Source organism: Chelonia mydas, chromosome 7 (genome assembly GCF_015237465.2).
Source record: "Chelonia mydas isolate rCheMyd1 chromosome 7, rCheMyd1.pri.v2, whole genome shotgun sequence".
Lineage (NCBI taxonomy): Eukaryota > Metazoa > Chordata > Testudines > Cheloniidae > Chelonia > Chelonia mydas.
This window is the reverse complement of record NC_057853.1, coordinates 61,299,738-61,316,783: the sequence shown is the minus strand read 5'-3', so window position 1 is coordinate 61,316,783 and position 17,046 is coordinate 61,299,738. Positions and strand designations below refer to the sequence as shown.

At 43.9% G+C, this 17,046-nt stretch overlaps 1 protein-coding gene across 1 annotated transcript; it reads left to right on the top strand.

Moving 5' to 3' along the window:
- Nucleotides 1–7,096: 7,096 nt before the first annotated feature.
- Nucleotides 7,097–14,235, top strand: LOC102948226 (dual specificity protein phosphatase 13). The gene is made up of 3 exons (XM_007067527.3): nt 7,097–7,271; nt 11,410–11,630; nt 14,009–14,235. The coding sequence occupies exons 1-3, from the start codon at nt 7,120–7,122 to the stop codon at nt 14,233–14,235; spliced, it is 600 nt and encodes a 199-aa protein (XP_007067589.1). The 5' UTR covers nt 7,097–7,119.
- The last annotated feature ends 2,811 nt before the right edge of the window (nt 14,236–17,046 follow it).

Below are 17,046 nucleotides of genomic sequence, written 5' to 3'. Positions count from 1 at the left end.
TTTGGTGCAAATCAGGAACAACTCCACTAGTGTAACAGAGAGGAGAATCAGGCCCTAAATATTTAGGGAGAGCAATGAACTTCTATAGTTCCTGCTGTTTGAGAATTGGCAAAATAAAAGGCTATAAAATATGATGAAGTCAGCCAAGAAAGCAATATTGCTCTGCCATGTGCATGGGCTATATAAGGGTGAGTGCAGGATCTCATTTCAAAATCCCTGTAGGTGCCTCATTTAACCATCAGCCATAACCCGCTTCTTGCTTTCAATATCACTTGGTATTAGAGCTGCAGTGAACTGCTGGTGAGAGATTCTAATTCCTGCAAACAAGCCCCTCTAGGCTTGTATGGAAAATACAGAGTTCCCCTTTCAGTCGCCTGCTAGGTTCCCATCTGGCTGCTTTAACTTGGCTATTACTTTTAAATGTGCCTGTTTCTGCACATGAGACTGTGTCCTGCCTCAAGAGACTTTTGGATTTCCTGAGCTCAAGATTCTGGCCAAAATTTCAAGAGAGAAATTGGGTCTTTTCGGGGGACGGATGTGTGTGTGGAGAGGGGGGAGAGAGAGAAGAGATCAGATTTCAGGTTACAGTCAATGTGTAATTCCACTCACATGATCATTTCCTTGGTTCTTTCCCTGACTGGGTTCTTCCATAATGAAGACAAAGGGCCCCAGGATGTATTACCTGAGAGAGAAGGGCAGGCAATGGAAAGACGTCTGCAGAATAAAAAGATGTTCATATAGAAAAAGAGGAAGAAGGATATGGAGCCGACAGATGTCCAAGTGCAGAAGCAGTAAAAAGAGCCATGCTAACTGAGTAATGATTTCATGCTTGGTGTTACTGTTTGAATCTTTCAAGTGTTTAGCTATTTTGTTTGTATTGGTTTTACTGTCAAACTTTTGTTTTATATTATTATTTAATATTTGTATGACAGCAGCACCCGGATGCTTTGATCAAGGGCTCCACTCTGTTAGGTGCTGTACAAAAGACAGACTAAGATAAATTTACATTCTAATTTAAGCCCTTGTTACCTAAAGACACCTGTGGCTGGTCTATGTTAATTATTCCACCTCCATCATCATCAGTGGAGGTGCACCACTGGGGAAAGTAATGGTAAAAGGAGAGGGAAAGGATGCTTCAGTGGTCAGGATGTTACCCTGGGACCTGCTCCAGACAGGTTCAGTTCCCTGCTCCACCACACACTCTCTTAGGTAAGTCACTTAGTCTCTCTCTGCCTCAGTTCTCCAACCATACAATGGGAATACTACTACTTACTGTGTCACCAGAGTATTGTGGATAAACACAGTAAAAGTTTGTGAAGCACTGAGGTACCGTAGACGAGCGATTCTCAAACTCAATTGCACCACGACCCCCTTCTGTCAATGTAAGTTACTTCACGACTCCAGGAGGGGGGACTGAAGCCTGAGCCCCACCTCCCCGAGCAGGGGGGCCAAAGCCCAACAGCCTCAGCCCTAGGTGTGGGGCCTGTAACCCAAGCCCCGCCACCCAGGGCTGAAGCCCTCGGGCTTCGGACCCAGATCCCAGCAAGTCTAAATGCACAGTTTGAGAACTGCTGCCACAGACAGATGAAATATTTATGTAGACAAGGCCCTGTAGTACACACTAACGGTTCAGGAAATGAACTAGAGCCTGGCTCGCTTATTTGGTACTTCCCACCTCAGCAAGCGACAGGCACTGAGTCAGTTGGAGTCTGCAATAAAATTAGGGGTGCTGAACCACTTGCAGGATACCTACCATGGGCGTGGGGCTTTGGGGATAGGGTGGCTCCATAATGACTGCAGAGTGGAACCTGAGGCTTCCGGAATCAAATATCACTGCTCTGCAGACACAGGGCCCAGCCAAAGCCTGCCCAGTTCGGACTCAGTGCTTTGTGCATTTGTAAACTAATGCTTAATAACATCATATTGAAGTTGCTCTCACGCTCTCTGTGAAGCAAGGAAATAAATCCATATTGGTTACATTTAAGATTTCCACCCTGCCTTAATCCTTTCCTAAAGATACAAGCTTGTTAAAAAAATCCATGCAGTAATACAATCCTAAAATGTTCCCAAGCTACAGTCTAGTTTTGGAATTAAAAATAATCCTCTCTAATGTATGTGGACTAGATCTTTGCAAAAAAAGTTTCCTATTTAAAGCCCTTGTAACATTTTTCTCTCCAGAACTTATTTTCTAATTACAAGGGACCATACCTTCCTACAGTTGCTGATTGTCACCAAAAATGGACCTGTTTCAATTAGCCCAGCAGGGTGGTTTACAAACACACAATCAGCGGCAGCACTTTTTGCCAGCTTTACAGCTCGGTCTTTTAGTATCTTTAAAAAAACCAAACACACCTCCACAAAGTCCCAGGTCTTCAATTAAAATTTTCATATAATTTTCCTCATTAGTCCAATCATCTGGTGTAACTCCTAAAGGCTGCACAGACGAATTCATCTCAAGGTCAATGCAGCACAAAACAGGGTGGAATGATTAGGAGTTACACTCCATGATGATAAGAGGAACTTGTTTGTTTGGTATTAGTCATGTGGAGCAAATGATGCTGCACACTTCCTGGGAAATCGAAGAGCTGTATGAAAGGGCACTTTGTTACAGAATGCATGACAGGGCATGAAATGGTGAAGCAACCATTCAGCACCAAGGGCTCAATCCCGCAAGGTGCACAGAGCTCCTCTGACATAAGTCCCTGAACCACGACCATGGGAGAGGGGAGAAAAATGTTAAAAGCTTACGGACTATAGCAGAAAACTAAAATCATACAAGAGAGATAGGACAAAAAGAGACCCCTTTTAGATCCCATCTTATTTCTGCCTTGCTGTCTCTGCTGGACACCTTCCTGCAGTATGTTCCTCAGTGTTGATCCAATCTACTTTTAAACATCTAAAGTAATTGAGGTTCAAGCACTTTCCTTGGAAAATCTAATGGATCAACAGACCTTACTGTTCGGGAATTTCTCCTAACCTGCATTTCCCTTTGCTTAATTTCATCTTATTGCATATTAAATGGTCACCCCAATGAGAGCTCCTTTCCTGAGGAAAGTTGTCAGTGCTCTTGAAATTAGCATGAAAGAAAAAAAAATCGTGTGTAGGCTAAAATCTCACAAAGGAATATATCTGGAGTATTCAAAACCCTGCTATATTGTCTGCATTTTTCCCCACACAGGTGAAAAATTGCTTTTCTCAAAATAAATCCTTTCTGCTAATTTTTTGTGTGTATGCCCCAAAGCTGTCTCTGCTGTTGAAGAAAAGAACATGGTGCAAAACTTGGAAAATTATAGAGATGAGTGTAAACCCAAATCGTGGGTACAGGTGTCCCGATACTACAAAAATGAACAAGGTATAAGAATTTATGAGGAATAGAATAGATTCAAAGCACTCCCAGATTTAGCTCTGGCTTTCTATTGTATCTAAACCACCTCAATCCACATAGACTCCTCAACCCACATTGTTCTGCGCTTTGGGGAAAGTTTGGATCTGAATCAGAATGTCAAGTTGATCACTGGTAAAAGTGCAATGTTCTTTGGAGGCGAGAATTGCAATAATTCCGTTTAAAGAGATTTTATTGGCATGACAAGCTATGCAACTGTTGCCGAAGTATATAATAAAAGAGACAGACCTTTCAGGCATCTTTCAGGAGGCAGGTAAGAGCCTGCCCTGATAGGGCCACACACTGCCTGGGGTTTGATCCCCCGTGTCCATTTGCCAGTACTGATCTGGCAACAGGTTGCTGAATAGCATGATGCCACCTCTGAGATCTCTCCCCCTTCTTGCCGATCCTCCTTTATAATGTGCATTGCTGTGGCACCCACCACATGCTAGGAGCTTTCCAAACAGAGAGAAAGGCCTGGTCTCTGTTCAGAAAAACTCACAATCTAAGCAACCAAATTATCACAACCTTTGTCAAGGGTAATAGAAATGAATGGGTTTTGCAGTGGGAAAAAATGAATGTATTTAAATGAATGTATTTCTGCAATCCAGACTCAAAGGAGTCAGATGGATGTGTTCTGAAATGTTGGTTTAACTTGTCACTAGCATCATTGGGTTGATGGAATCATCACCCCAACCAAGATGACCTCATTATCTCAGAAATTATTTAAGACGTAGCAAAGGCAATTGGGAATGAAATTTGCTCAATCTTAATGGTTGATATAAAATGCCAGTCTAGTGCAGTGTTAAGTAATAAAGGTTTCAGTTGAGCATGCAAGAGAAACCTCATTGCTCAGTAGGACATCCGGACCTATTGGAGAGGCTTATTTACTGAGAAATCAACAAATGGGTTTTTGCACTACCACAGCAGCAAATGTCATTGCAAAAGAGATGTAGATACTCAATTTCTTCTTTCAGGTGTGTCAAGGAAGATGTGACAGGGTGTACAAGCCCCATGCCAGGCAAGAAGGGCTTGGATGATGTTTCTCCTTAGTACAGAACATAATGAGATGTCCCTGGGCCCCAGTATTTAAGGGACCTGTCACGGAATAGACATGGAGACTGAACTACTCCCTTGCTTCTAAAAATGGCATCTCCAGTGTAGGGTTGAGATCCATTGTTGCTGCCCATACTGTACCTGTTCTGTGGATACATCATCATTAAATGCATTTCAAGCCCCCCTTTCTCACTCCACGTGGCAATGCACCAGTTTGACACTTTTCACCACAGCTGAATTCATTTTCAAAACTACAAAATGCAGTGCAGTGGAACGACAGTACCTTAAAGTATCACGCAGTGAATTAGATGTTTACTCGGAGCTGTTGGACATGTGTGGTGGTGGTGGTGGCTTTATCATTATACCTGTGTTCGTCACAGTGAATGATGTACTAAGGCAGGGTGCTGTTGCTGAGGATTATCTGAGGGGGGAGGGAGGGTGTTAATCACAATGCATTTGGAAGGGGCTGGGCTTTTCTTCTCCACAGCATGATTTGACAAGAAATTACTATACTGTCTTCCTGGCCACTGTGGATGTAGAAGCCCTCTACACCAACATTCCACACAAAGATGGACTACAAGCCATCAAGAACACTATCTCCGATAATGTCACGGCTAACCTGGTGGCTGAACTTTGTGACTTTGTCCTTACCCATAACTATTTTACATTTGGGGACAATGTATACCTTCAGATCAGCGGCACTGCTATGGGTCCCCGCATGGCCCCACAGTATGCCAACATTTTTATGGCTGATTTAGAACAACGCTTCCTCAGCTCTCGTCCCCTAACGCCCCTACTTTACTTGCGCTATATTGATGACATCTTCATCATCTGGACCCATGGAAAAGAAGCCCTTGAGGAATTCCACCATGATTTCAACAATTTCCATCCCACCATCAACCTCAGCCTGGTCCAGTCCACACAAGAGATCCACTTCCTGGACACTACAGTGCTAATAAACGATGGTCACATCAACACCACCCTATACCGGAAACCTACTGACCGCTATTCCTACCTACATGCCTCCAGCTTTCACCCTGACCACACCACACGATCCATCGTCTACAGGCAAGCTCTGTGATACAACCGCATTTGCTCCAACCCCTCAGACAGAGACAAACACCTACAAGATCTCTATCAAGCATTCTTACAACTACAATACCCACCTGCGGAAGTGAAGAAACAGATTGATAGAGCCAGAAGAGTTCCCAGAAGTCACCTACTACAGGACAGGCCTAACAAAGAAAATAACAGAACGCCACTAGCCGTCACCTTCAGCCCCCAACTAAAACCCCTCCAACGCATTATTAAGGATCTACAACCTATCCTGAAGGATGACCCAACACTCTCACAAATCTTGGGAGAAAGGCCAGTCCTTGCCTACAGACAGCCCCCCAACCTGAAGCGAATACTCACCAACAACCACATACCACACAACAGAACCACTAACCCAGGAACCTATCCTTGCAACAAAGCCCGTTGCCAACTGTGCCCACATATCTATTCAGGGGACACCATCACAGGGCCTAACAACATCAGCCACACTATCAGAGGCTCGTTCACCTGCACATCCACCAATGTGATATATGCCATCATGTGCCAGCAATGCCCCTCTGCCATGTACATTGGTCAAACTGGACAGTCTCTACGTAAAAGAATAAATGGACACAAATCAGATGTCAAGAATTATAACATTCATAAACCAGTCGGAGAACACTTCAATCTCTCTGGTCACGCAATCACAGACATGAGGGTCGCTATCTTAAAGCAAAAAAACTTCAAATCCAGACTCCAGCGAGAAACTGCTGAATTGGAATTCATTTGCAAATTGGATACTATTAATTTGGGCTTGAATAGAGACTGGGAGTGGCTAAGTCATTATGCAAGGTAGCCTATCTCCCCTTGTTTTTTTCCTACAAACCCCCCCCAAGACGTTCTGGTTAAACTTGGATTATTGCTGTGCACATTGTAAGATGAGCTATTGCCAGCAGGAGAGTGAGTTTGTGTGTGTGGTATTTGGAGGGGGGTGTGGGGGGGGGGTGAGAAAACCTGGATTAGTGCTGGAAATGACCCACCTTGATTATCATGCGCATTATAAAGAGAGGTTTCAAAGAGGGATGGGCTATTACCAGCAGGAGAGTGAGTTTGTATGTGTGTGTGTGGGGGGGGGGGAAGGGTGAGAAAACCTGGATTTGTGCTGGAAATGGCTCTACTTGATGATCACTTTAGATAAGCTGTTACCAGCAGGAGAGTGGGGTGGGAGGAAGTTTTGTTTCATGGTCTCTGTGTGTATATAATGTCTTCTGCAGTTTCCACGATATGCTATGCATCCGATGAAGTGAGCTGTAGCTCACGAAAGCTCATGCTCAAATAAACTGGTTAGTCTCTAAGGTGCCACAAGTACTCCTTTTCTTTATACTGTCTTATGATGATGCTTTCCTGAGGGACAAATTCCATACCTGTATAGTGACAGTGCAGAGGCAACCCTCATGGCTGGCTGCCTTTAGCAACACGTTCAGGCTCAACTGTACACTCTTCTAATAATAATGCAAAATTATTTGGAGGGCAAAGAACAGGACTAATTTACAGAGAATATTAGTTATGTATGAAAAGCTTCTCTTGGTTTATTTCAGAAAGGCTCTTTGGGATATCACCTGAGTGCGTGAAACAGAAGAGGAGGTATGCTTCACACCAAGAGCTATTCCTCTGAAACCAGCAGCCAGGCACCATATGAAACACCAGCACTATCTGACCTTCAGAAGCTGTTCTGGTTCAGAGGAGGGTCTGACAATCATTTGGACCAAGTCTGGCCAAACCTATTCCTGGGAGATGCGTAAGGGAATATTGTATATTGTGTTGTTACTTGCACACTAGAGATAGATGGAGGGGTGTAGAGGTGGTTAACAGTGAGAGGTAAAGCTATGCTCACATCACAGGGTTCCAAAGCCAAACACCATGACAGTCAGCCTCAAGTGGTTTGGATGTCATGAGAAGCTTGACATATACGCATATAACTTACTCATAGTCTGCCTGAGCTGTGCTTTCTACGTTCCATGGATCACAATGGATTTTAGCAAGATAAACTTATTTATTATTTGTATCATGGACATTGACAACTGGGTCTTGGGGGGCTTTACCTCCTCCAAATATTTAGAGTTTGCATTTATAAGGGAAACACAGTTTAAAACAGAAACTCATTTATCTCACTATATTAGAAGTGGACTCATTTAGTTATGGTACAAAGCTACTCCTTCAAGTGACATTCAACAGCTCTTATTTTATTATCTTTTAACTCTAGGTACCTCAAATAAAAAAAAAAGGTGTCTATTTCCCTCTGTATATAATAGTGCCTAGAAGGCCCCAACTGAGATCGCGATCTCATTGTGCTAAGCACTGTACATATACATGCTAAGAGAGAGTCCCTGCCCTTAAGACATTATGCTCTAAATAAGATGGACAATGAGTGAGAAAGGAAGTATTATTATGCCCATTTTACAGACAGGTAACTGAGGTCCAAGAGGTTCAGCCTTAGGAGTCAGAATGAAGAGAGGACAAAGTCCCATAATTATATGGTAGGGGGCCCTGCAGATGCAAAAGCAGAATTTCTTTTACCAGCTTATAACTAAATATCAAAACATATTACACAATTACTTTGTACTTGTGGCAAAAGAGACGTTGCTATGCTGAGCTACTTTGCCTTTCTCTATTAATCACCAGACAAACTATTTGTCTAAATTGCTTTTCATCCGAGAATCTTAAAGTGCTTTAAAAACATCATACAAACATCACAACTTCCTTGTGCAATAACTTTATCCCCATTTTACAGATGGGAAATCAGGGAGGCCTGGAGAGGGAAAATGACTTGTTCAAGGTCACACAGTGAGTCAGTGTCAGAAACAGGAATGGAACCCAAGAAAGAATGGCTATTTTCAAGAAGTGGGATCGGTGTGGACAGTTGAAGGAGAGTCCTAACTACTATCCTTTGCTCTAATCACTGAACAACATTCCCAGTGATTAACTACAAGGAGGAAATACCTGAACAACTGGTATCTCACAGGCTGATCCGTACTCATGTAGTCCCTTCCCTGAAGCGTGGCTCAAACCTTCTCCCTTCTCTCTCCATGCTGCTTGCCATCATCAATATTAGGAGTTGCTTCTTCCTTCTCCTTGCACAGGTTGGGTCCTGGGTATTTGCTGGCATGTGGTGCCTCCACCCAAGGTGACTCCTCACTCCCCAGTGCACAGGGATGCTGCCCTTTGAGAAAAATCAATACAACCAGCTGGCAAGGAGTGTAAAGCCTAGTACATGAGGGACAATGAAGTACATAAACAGAAACCCCAGCAAAGGAAGAACACACCCAAAAGAGCAGCATAACAAAGGCCTTGGCTACACTTGCAGATGTACAGTGCTGTGAGTTAAACCTGCTTTCGTACAGCTGAGTAGGGAAAGTGCTGCAGTCTGTCCACATTGGCAGCTGCCAGCGCACTGTTGTGGCCACATTTGCGGCACGTGCAGCGGCATTGGGAGTGGTGCATTATGGGCAGGTATCCCACAGAGCATCTCTTCCCATTCTGGTGTCATGGGTTGTAGGAAGGAGGTGTGGGGTGCGGGGCATTCTGGGTCCTGTCCTAATGACCCGTGATGCATCGCTTCGCATCCCAGCAATCCCTGTGTTTCCATCCACCTTTGGTGCCATCTTTCAATGGTTTCTGTGTAGCGTGATCTGTGTTCCATTTCGGTCTGCAGGAAATGGAGCCCCCAAGTATCGCGTCCAGCTCTTTGTAGAATCGGCAGGTCGCGGGGGGAGCACCCGAGTGGCCGTTCGCCTCGCGGGCTTTGCGGTAGGCACTCCACAGCTCCTTCACTTTAATCCTGCACTGCAGTGCGTCCCGGTCATGGCCCTTTCCCTCATGCCCCTTGATATCTGGAGCGCAGCTGGGACTGGACAGCTTCCTCCCCGCAAACACTGATGAGGTCCAACAATTCTCCATTGCTCCGTACGGGGCTCGCCTGGCACATGGAGGCATGGTCACCTGGAAAGATTCGCTGAGAGCACTCCACACCTGGCTGAGCAAACAGGAAGGGGATTTTCAAAATTCCCAGAGAATTTAAAGGGCGCGTCTGATGGTTGGTCACCTGAGGCCAGGGCAGTAGAGTTCGAACTGATGACCAGAGTGGCTAGAACAGGCATCGTGGGACACTTCCGAATACTTCTGGAGGCCAAACAGAGCGCATTGGGCGGCCACACTGGCGCCGCAGCACACCAGCGGCGGCGCAACAAACTGTATTCCTCTGGGGGAGGTGGAGGACCAGCAGCGCTGTAGCCGTGGAGACCCAGCGCTGTACGTGCCTTGCCAGTGTGGACGGGGAGTGAGGTACAGCGCTCTGGGCAGCTTTATTGTGCTGTAACTCGCAAGTGTAGCCAAGGCCAAAGGGGGGCTTTACTGGAACAGGAAAATAGGATCAAGGGAAGGAAAGGGTTACGGTTATCTAATAAGTACTAAATATTAAACAAACAAACAAACCCCTCACCTCCCAACACTTTATCCCAATAATGACTAAGGTGTTAACATTTTATGTTCTGTGGGGTGCAATATTTTTCATCTTTCCCCCCATTTCAAGAGAGGAAGAGTTAAATTTATCCCAACCTCTAGCTCCCATCTTGGCATCTTCCCAGGAACATGGCATCTTGAGGTTGAATCCTGAGATGGAGTGTTACAGCACTGTGACATGGGCAGGTTTAAATAGAAGTCAGCTTACTTTAATTCTTCATGCTTGGCTGGGCCAGGATCGTCTCTGGATTCATACCAGGCTTGCTGTTTCCATGGTCTAGAATCCTGGGGCGGGGGTCTTGGCTGGCTTTCAGTAGCTGGCGCCAGGTCGGATCTCTCTCTAGCTGGATGCTGCTTACCTGGTGCTGGAATGGCCCAATCCATGCAGCTAGATCTCACAGCAGAGCAAGCACTTGCTTTGGGGGCAGTGGGCGCTGTGCTGTTTCTTTCCCACTTTCCAAACTCAAAACTGAAATTAAACCTACCTGTGTAGAGTCAGGCTGTCCCCTGGCTGGGGGCGTGCAGCCCTGGCTTGTCACTGGTCCAGTGGACTGCCTCCGTATTAGCCTAACCAGGAATTTCTAGTTCTTTCTGTCCCCACCCCTGGCTCCATGCATGCTGGGAAATGGTGTCACAGGGCTCTGGTAGCTGTTTCAGTTGTAGTCCTTTTGGTAGCGCCCCCTAGGGCAGCAGTTCTCAAACCAGGGTCTCCCTGTGAGAGCATGGAATGTATTTCTGGGGGAGAGTGAGAAGCTTTAGGGGAAAAAAAAAAAGACTTACTGCGCACATTTTACCCACAGCAATGTGTAACTAGCAAAGCTGATTCCTTGAGACATATCAGGTCCTCAGATGGCACTGTGCATTTTGACGGATTTCTATTAAGCTTGTATAGCATGATAGAAAGTTGTTGCCACCTGTACATTAATCCGTTTGCTGTCATGCAGTGTGCACATTTAATTGTAAGCATCGAACAAAATCGCAGTTTTGCTTTTGCTTTTATTACAGTTTGAATCAATGCCTTACTGTTTTTAATATTCAGTGAGAGTTGTGTGTTGATTTTTTTAAAATCAGTATATGTACTTGTGTGGTGGGAAGGAGGGTATAAACTACTACAGACACAAAGAAGGGGGCGCAATCAAATTAAAGACCCACTGACCTAGAGGCTCAGTCTGGTGCTCCAGCAGCGGGCAAACTCCAAGTGGTGGTTACATACCATCTCACATTCTTCAGTAGCCATCTCTCTAAGACCAAGGCACTATAGACTAACAGGGCTGTCTGTTAGCCATTCAATGCCCTGTAAAGCGAGCTGCAGTGCTTGCATTCTTCCCCAGGGTGAGTGGGTACTCACATTAAACAGTGCTATTTTAATGCAGAAAGTCAGCAATGATCTCAGTAAAACCTTCATCGTCTTTCAACAGATGGGCTGCTAGAAGTAAAGCAACTCTTCAAAGCCTCAATATTACTCACATCCTTAATGCAGCGGATGGGCCGTACAGTATCAACACAGGAGCCAGATATTACAAAGATCTGCAAGTAGCATACCATGGAGTAGAAGCGTTCGATGACCCTTCCTTTGATTTAAGTATCTTTTTCTATGATGCTGCTAATTTCATACACAAAGCCTTACACACACCAGGAGGTAAGGACGGGGTTTGATATTATGGGGAGCATGTGCGTAAGTGCTTTTCTGAATGGGACTTATAGCTCTAATTCAGACTATTTCAGTCAATTAAGCCCGAGAGGCAATATGAACCAAGGATGTGGGGGCCTGAGCCAATGCCCATTGAAGTCACTGGGATTCTTTCCAATCACTATTAGCATCATGGCCTAGTTGTTCCCTCTGATCCTGACTGGCTGTGTGGTCTTTGGCAACTAGTCATTAAGGAGCTGATCCTGGGATGTACTGATCATCCTCCACTTCCTCCTCAGTGCCTCATGGGTCTGGGCAATCAACTGCTTTGCATCTCAGATTCTCCACAAGTAAAATGGAGAGAATAGTCACTTACACCTTTGCAAAGTTGCGGCGAGGATTCATGTTCATACAGTACTTTGGAAAGGTAACAGGCTCTCTAAGTGCTAAGTGTAATTTGAAAAAAGAAACCACCTGGTGTAGTAACATAGGGGGAAATAGAGGTTTGCTCCTGACTGATACTTGGAAATAACATTTCATAATCCCAATAATGACTAAGGCGTTAACATTTTATGTTCTGTGGGGTGCAATATTTTTCATCTTTCCCCCATTTCAAGAGAGGAAGAGTTAAAAATTTTTTGTTTGCAGCAACCATTGGGGGCACAAATTTCAAACATGAGCCAGGGGGTCTGATCTTCAATGGCTTGGCTAAGGGCCCCAAAGCACCATGGGAAGAGAAAGTCCTCCACTGCATAGTTCTGGTGAGGGAGTACCTAGATTACTGTGTGCAGTTCTGAGGCATCTCAATACCAGAAAGATTATCAGAAGGGTTTCAGAGCACAGCAACAAAATACATAAAGGGACAGGAGGGTTTGACTTGCGAGGAAAGATTAATACATAGTTTGGCTGAAAAATAGCTAAGAGAGGGGACATGATAGGGTCCTACAAGTACATGAAGCTTGCAAACACTAAGAGGAGTGGAATCGCCTTAGAGTACAACCTTGGAGTAATGAGGTGATAGTAAGAGAGAAAAAGGTTAAGCAGTATTAGGAAAAAATTCTTGTCCTGAGAGCTTTTAGTCTGTGGAATAGTCTCCCAAGGAAATTGATGGACTCTCCCCTGATTTGAGATAATTAAAGCTATTCTGGAGAAAGCTGTAGATTAAACCAGCTGGACTATAAGTCTTTTTTCTATGTCTAACTGCCTTGGTTTGAGGAACATCTGAACCACTTGGCCTACAAAATGAAGGCAGAGACTTTTATTGTGAGATTTGAGGTACTTCTAAGTTTAGAAGTTGCATATCCCATCACCAACCTCCTGATGGTTTTGCCTAACAAGGTGCCAGGCAAGGACAACAGGGAAGTCAAAATCACCTATCAAGAGGATACTTCCTTTAAAACCAGTGTGGAAACCACAGATGTGGGAAGAGTTCAGCACTTGGGTGACAAAAAAAAATAACGGTGATAACACTGCACTTCCCACTGGAATGCTTTTAAAATATTCAGTAGTTAAGCCTCAAATCACAGTTGTTGATGTACAGTAGGTAACATACACATTTTACAGCCAAGTGATACATTGACGTGCAGAACAATTATATAACTTGCTGAAGGTCACCATTAGGGCCAGTTGAAAATTTTCTGATAAAATTGTTTTCATGGAAAACAACATTTTTCACAAAAAGCATCCACCTTCTGCAGAAAGTTTCAATTTTTTGTCAAAAAACCAAATACCTGAAAACAAAATATTTTGATTTGGAATTGGGAGTTGTAGTTTGGTTTCTTTATGTCCCCATTGTCCTCCGTAGGTCATGCTTTCCGGCTGGATTAGATCTCCCATGATGCACCACCTCTCTTCTCCAAGATGGGTGACCATAGTGGGAGAAATAGTCCAACCAGGGGGAAATGGGAGTAAAAGGCACTTAAACTACAACCCCCATGAGATGCTGTGGTAGCCTTTCCAAACTGAAATATTTTATTTTGGGGGCAAAATATTTCTGTTTCTGGCCAAAACATTTCAGCATTCAAATTTTATCCAAAATTTTCCATAGAAGAAAAACCCCATTTTTCAACCACCTCCAGGCACAGTGAGTCCATAGCAGAACCAAGATTATCATCAAGGAGTCCTGATGGCCAAGCCTTTGCTGTAAGATCTAGATCCCACTCCCTTCCGGCATACATTTAGTAGTATAGCTATTGCTGTTACTCATACATGGACGACCAGAGAGCTTCAGTGTCCCAAGCCAATAGCACCTCAGGATGCACTAACAATCAGAGAAAAACTGGCTATTTATTGTATTTATTGATTCTGACTGTTTTGACCCCTCTGGGTCTATCTTACCTTTCAAGTTCTAAATCCCACTGGGCACATGTTTTCTCATTTATTTGCAGGTAAAGTGTTTGTTCACTGTGCCATGGGGATAAGCCGCTCTGCATCTTTAGTGCTCGCTTTTTTAATGATCCATGAAAACATGACACTTGTGGAGGCTTTAAAAATGGTGAATTTTCACAGAGAGATCTGCCCAAATACAGGATTCCTGAGCCAGCTCCGAGATCTGGACATCAAATTAAATGAAGAGAGGAAAGGAGTTAGAGAATCTGCGAACAAGGAACCATAATACAGAACTGCACAGAGAGTGGATGCAACACTATCAGTATTTCCTGGATTTCTATTAATATGAATTATGTTTTGCAAGCCAAGGGCATAAACTGAAAATGCAGCGTAATACATATTCTATATGTAAATGCTTATTTGACTTTATTATCTATACATTGTATAAAGCCTATCTAAATTCTACCTGCAGCTCAGCTGGCTATGGTATTCTTCACTCCCTCCCCTCAACTGTTGTGAGAAATAGCTGTAAACTGTTGAGCAGCTGCCAAGCTCCACCCTAGAGGTGACTGCATTTCAGTGATGCATGACACTTATATTAGTCTGCAAAGTATTAGGATTCTTTGGAGGTGAAAAGTGCTATGTTATTACATTATCTGTACTGCAGTAGTGCCTACAGGCCCCAATCAGGGCCCCCATGGTGCTATATATGTTTAAGATTGTTAATATTTTGAGGTTTTAATGTTGGCATCTGTTTGTTATAGGTTATAACAATTTGTGCAGCAGTCTGAGCCTCTTGGCTGGGCCATGGAGGCTCTTTAGATATAGAACAGCTGGGAAATGTTGAAGCCACTCTCTTAAGAAACAATTCCAGTCTGTTTTCCATACTCCTCCCCCTGGGTCTTCATCAGTAGGGGATTTTCATGAAAAGATCTTAACTTGAATGGATTTTCATCTGCTCTGGCTGCTCCCCATCAAAAGTCAAGCGGCTGCTGTAGAAAATGATTATGCTGTCATGAAGGAGGCGGCTTGGTAATGGTCTCACAGCTGAGGGTCTAAAACTATTGCGTTGGCAGCAGAGGGGGTGTGTGGGTGGGTGTGCTCGCACGCAAGGCAGAACTCAAAGCCATTGAGAATCAAGGGTCTTTCATTAGGTCTGAAAAGATGATCCAACTTTGCAACTTTTAATTTTTATTTACTTACAGTTTTCCCTCTCAAAATCAAGACGACTTTCACAGAAAGAATCGTGTTTTGTAGTCTTTGCCCATCTGCAATGAGAAAACACAAAGAGAAGCCACTGGGGCACTGGATTGTTAAGGGGGGTGCTAATAGGTACAGCACCTTTTATCTCAAGGTCCCTGGAGCAAGTCTGGGCCAGTGCAGCAGTGACCCACAGTCAGTGTCATCTGATGCCTCTATGGTAGCTTGTAATTATGTGAAATGAATCTTGCCATCCCAGTCCCATCCCCAGTAGACAGGCGTCCACATCACAAAGCCAGCTCCAGAACTGCCCCGGATGTGCCCATCCTTACTGCCAGTTTCAGGAATGAATCGGCATGGATACAAGACTACCCTGAGCTGCTTGCTCAGGAACAGAGCTGAGGCAGATGAGTAGGGCGGCATGGAAAAGCATGCATTGCCCCTCCCTCTGCTGTCCATAAGACAGATTTCAGCCTCCCGGGCAGTCAAGTGCAGAACTATCCACAATTATAGATTTTCTCTGATTACCAGCAGATCCCATCTGCCTTAGCCTACCGAATGAATATGGAACTTTTAAGTAGACCAGACATCTCTGAGTACTCAAGCATGATCCTGGTACCATTAAAGTCTACAGCAGGGGTTGGCAACCTATGGCACGCGAGCTGATTTTCAGTGGCACTCACGCTGCCCAGTCCTGGCCACCGGTCCGGGGGGGCTCTGCATTTTAATTTAATTTTAAATGAAGCTTCTTAAACATTTTAAAAACCTTATTTACTTTACATACAACAATAGTTTAGTTATATATTATAGACTTATAGAAAGAGACCTTCTAAAAATGTTAAAATGTATTACTGGCACGCGAAACCTTAAATTAGAATGAATAAATGAAGACTCGGCACACCGCTTCTGAAGGTTGCCGACCCCTGGTGTATAGCAAAGCTCTCATTGACTTCCGTGGAGGGAGGACTGAGCTCTTCAGGCAATGTTTTCCTCCCAGGGGAACTATGGACTATAACGTGTCATTGATACTACAGCTGTGATGGTTTACTATAGGGCTGTTCATTTGTTTCCACGAAAGAAATTCTAGTGCATTTTCTCAGCATTGCTGATTTGTTGGGAAAAAAAAATCACTCGAATGGTGTTTACACTGTCTCTCTAATAGCAAATTCCAACCCAAGGATTTGCAGACTGTTCCTGTAATAAGTATACTCTGTGGGAGCAGGATGTGAGAACTAGCTAGGAGCTATGATCCCCTCTCACCAGTAGATGGCAGTATAAACCTGAGGCTGAGCTGAGGAACTCAGCAAACTAAACCCGGGGTAATATGTACACAGCACATTTAAAATCCTACATACAATCCACAAGTTTTCCCATCACTCTTTCAAGAAAGCGAATCACCACACCATACTGAATGTGTTCCATTAGAGCCAGAATTACCACATCTCAGATCATTAGGAAAGCTGTCTGTCGCCACCTTGAAATTCTTAATATAAACTCCTTTGCACAGTAATAAGCTGTAAACACACACACAGTTATATATATACATATAGCAAGCAATGATACAACCAGATTTGGACAAATTTGTTGCACAAACACGGAGAAAAATAATAAATTAATAACTTGTATTCCCTATGCGAGATGTGTTTTACTCCATGTTGAGGTAGAGGTCCTGTCCCAGGATTAATGAACAGCTAGTAGGAACAGATTGGCCCAGTCTGCACCTCTGGCTATTAATTCCATCTGGTCATTAATCCTCAGGAAATTCCCTGCAATGAATGCTTTATTGCTATTTTTATTTAGGATTCTTTGAAAAAATCCTAGGTGGATGGGATATTTTATGGCACTTTCAATTGATAGGTTTACTCAACAGCACAAGGAGTTCAGATTCCTGGGTGGT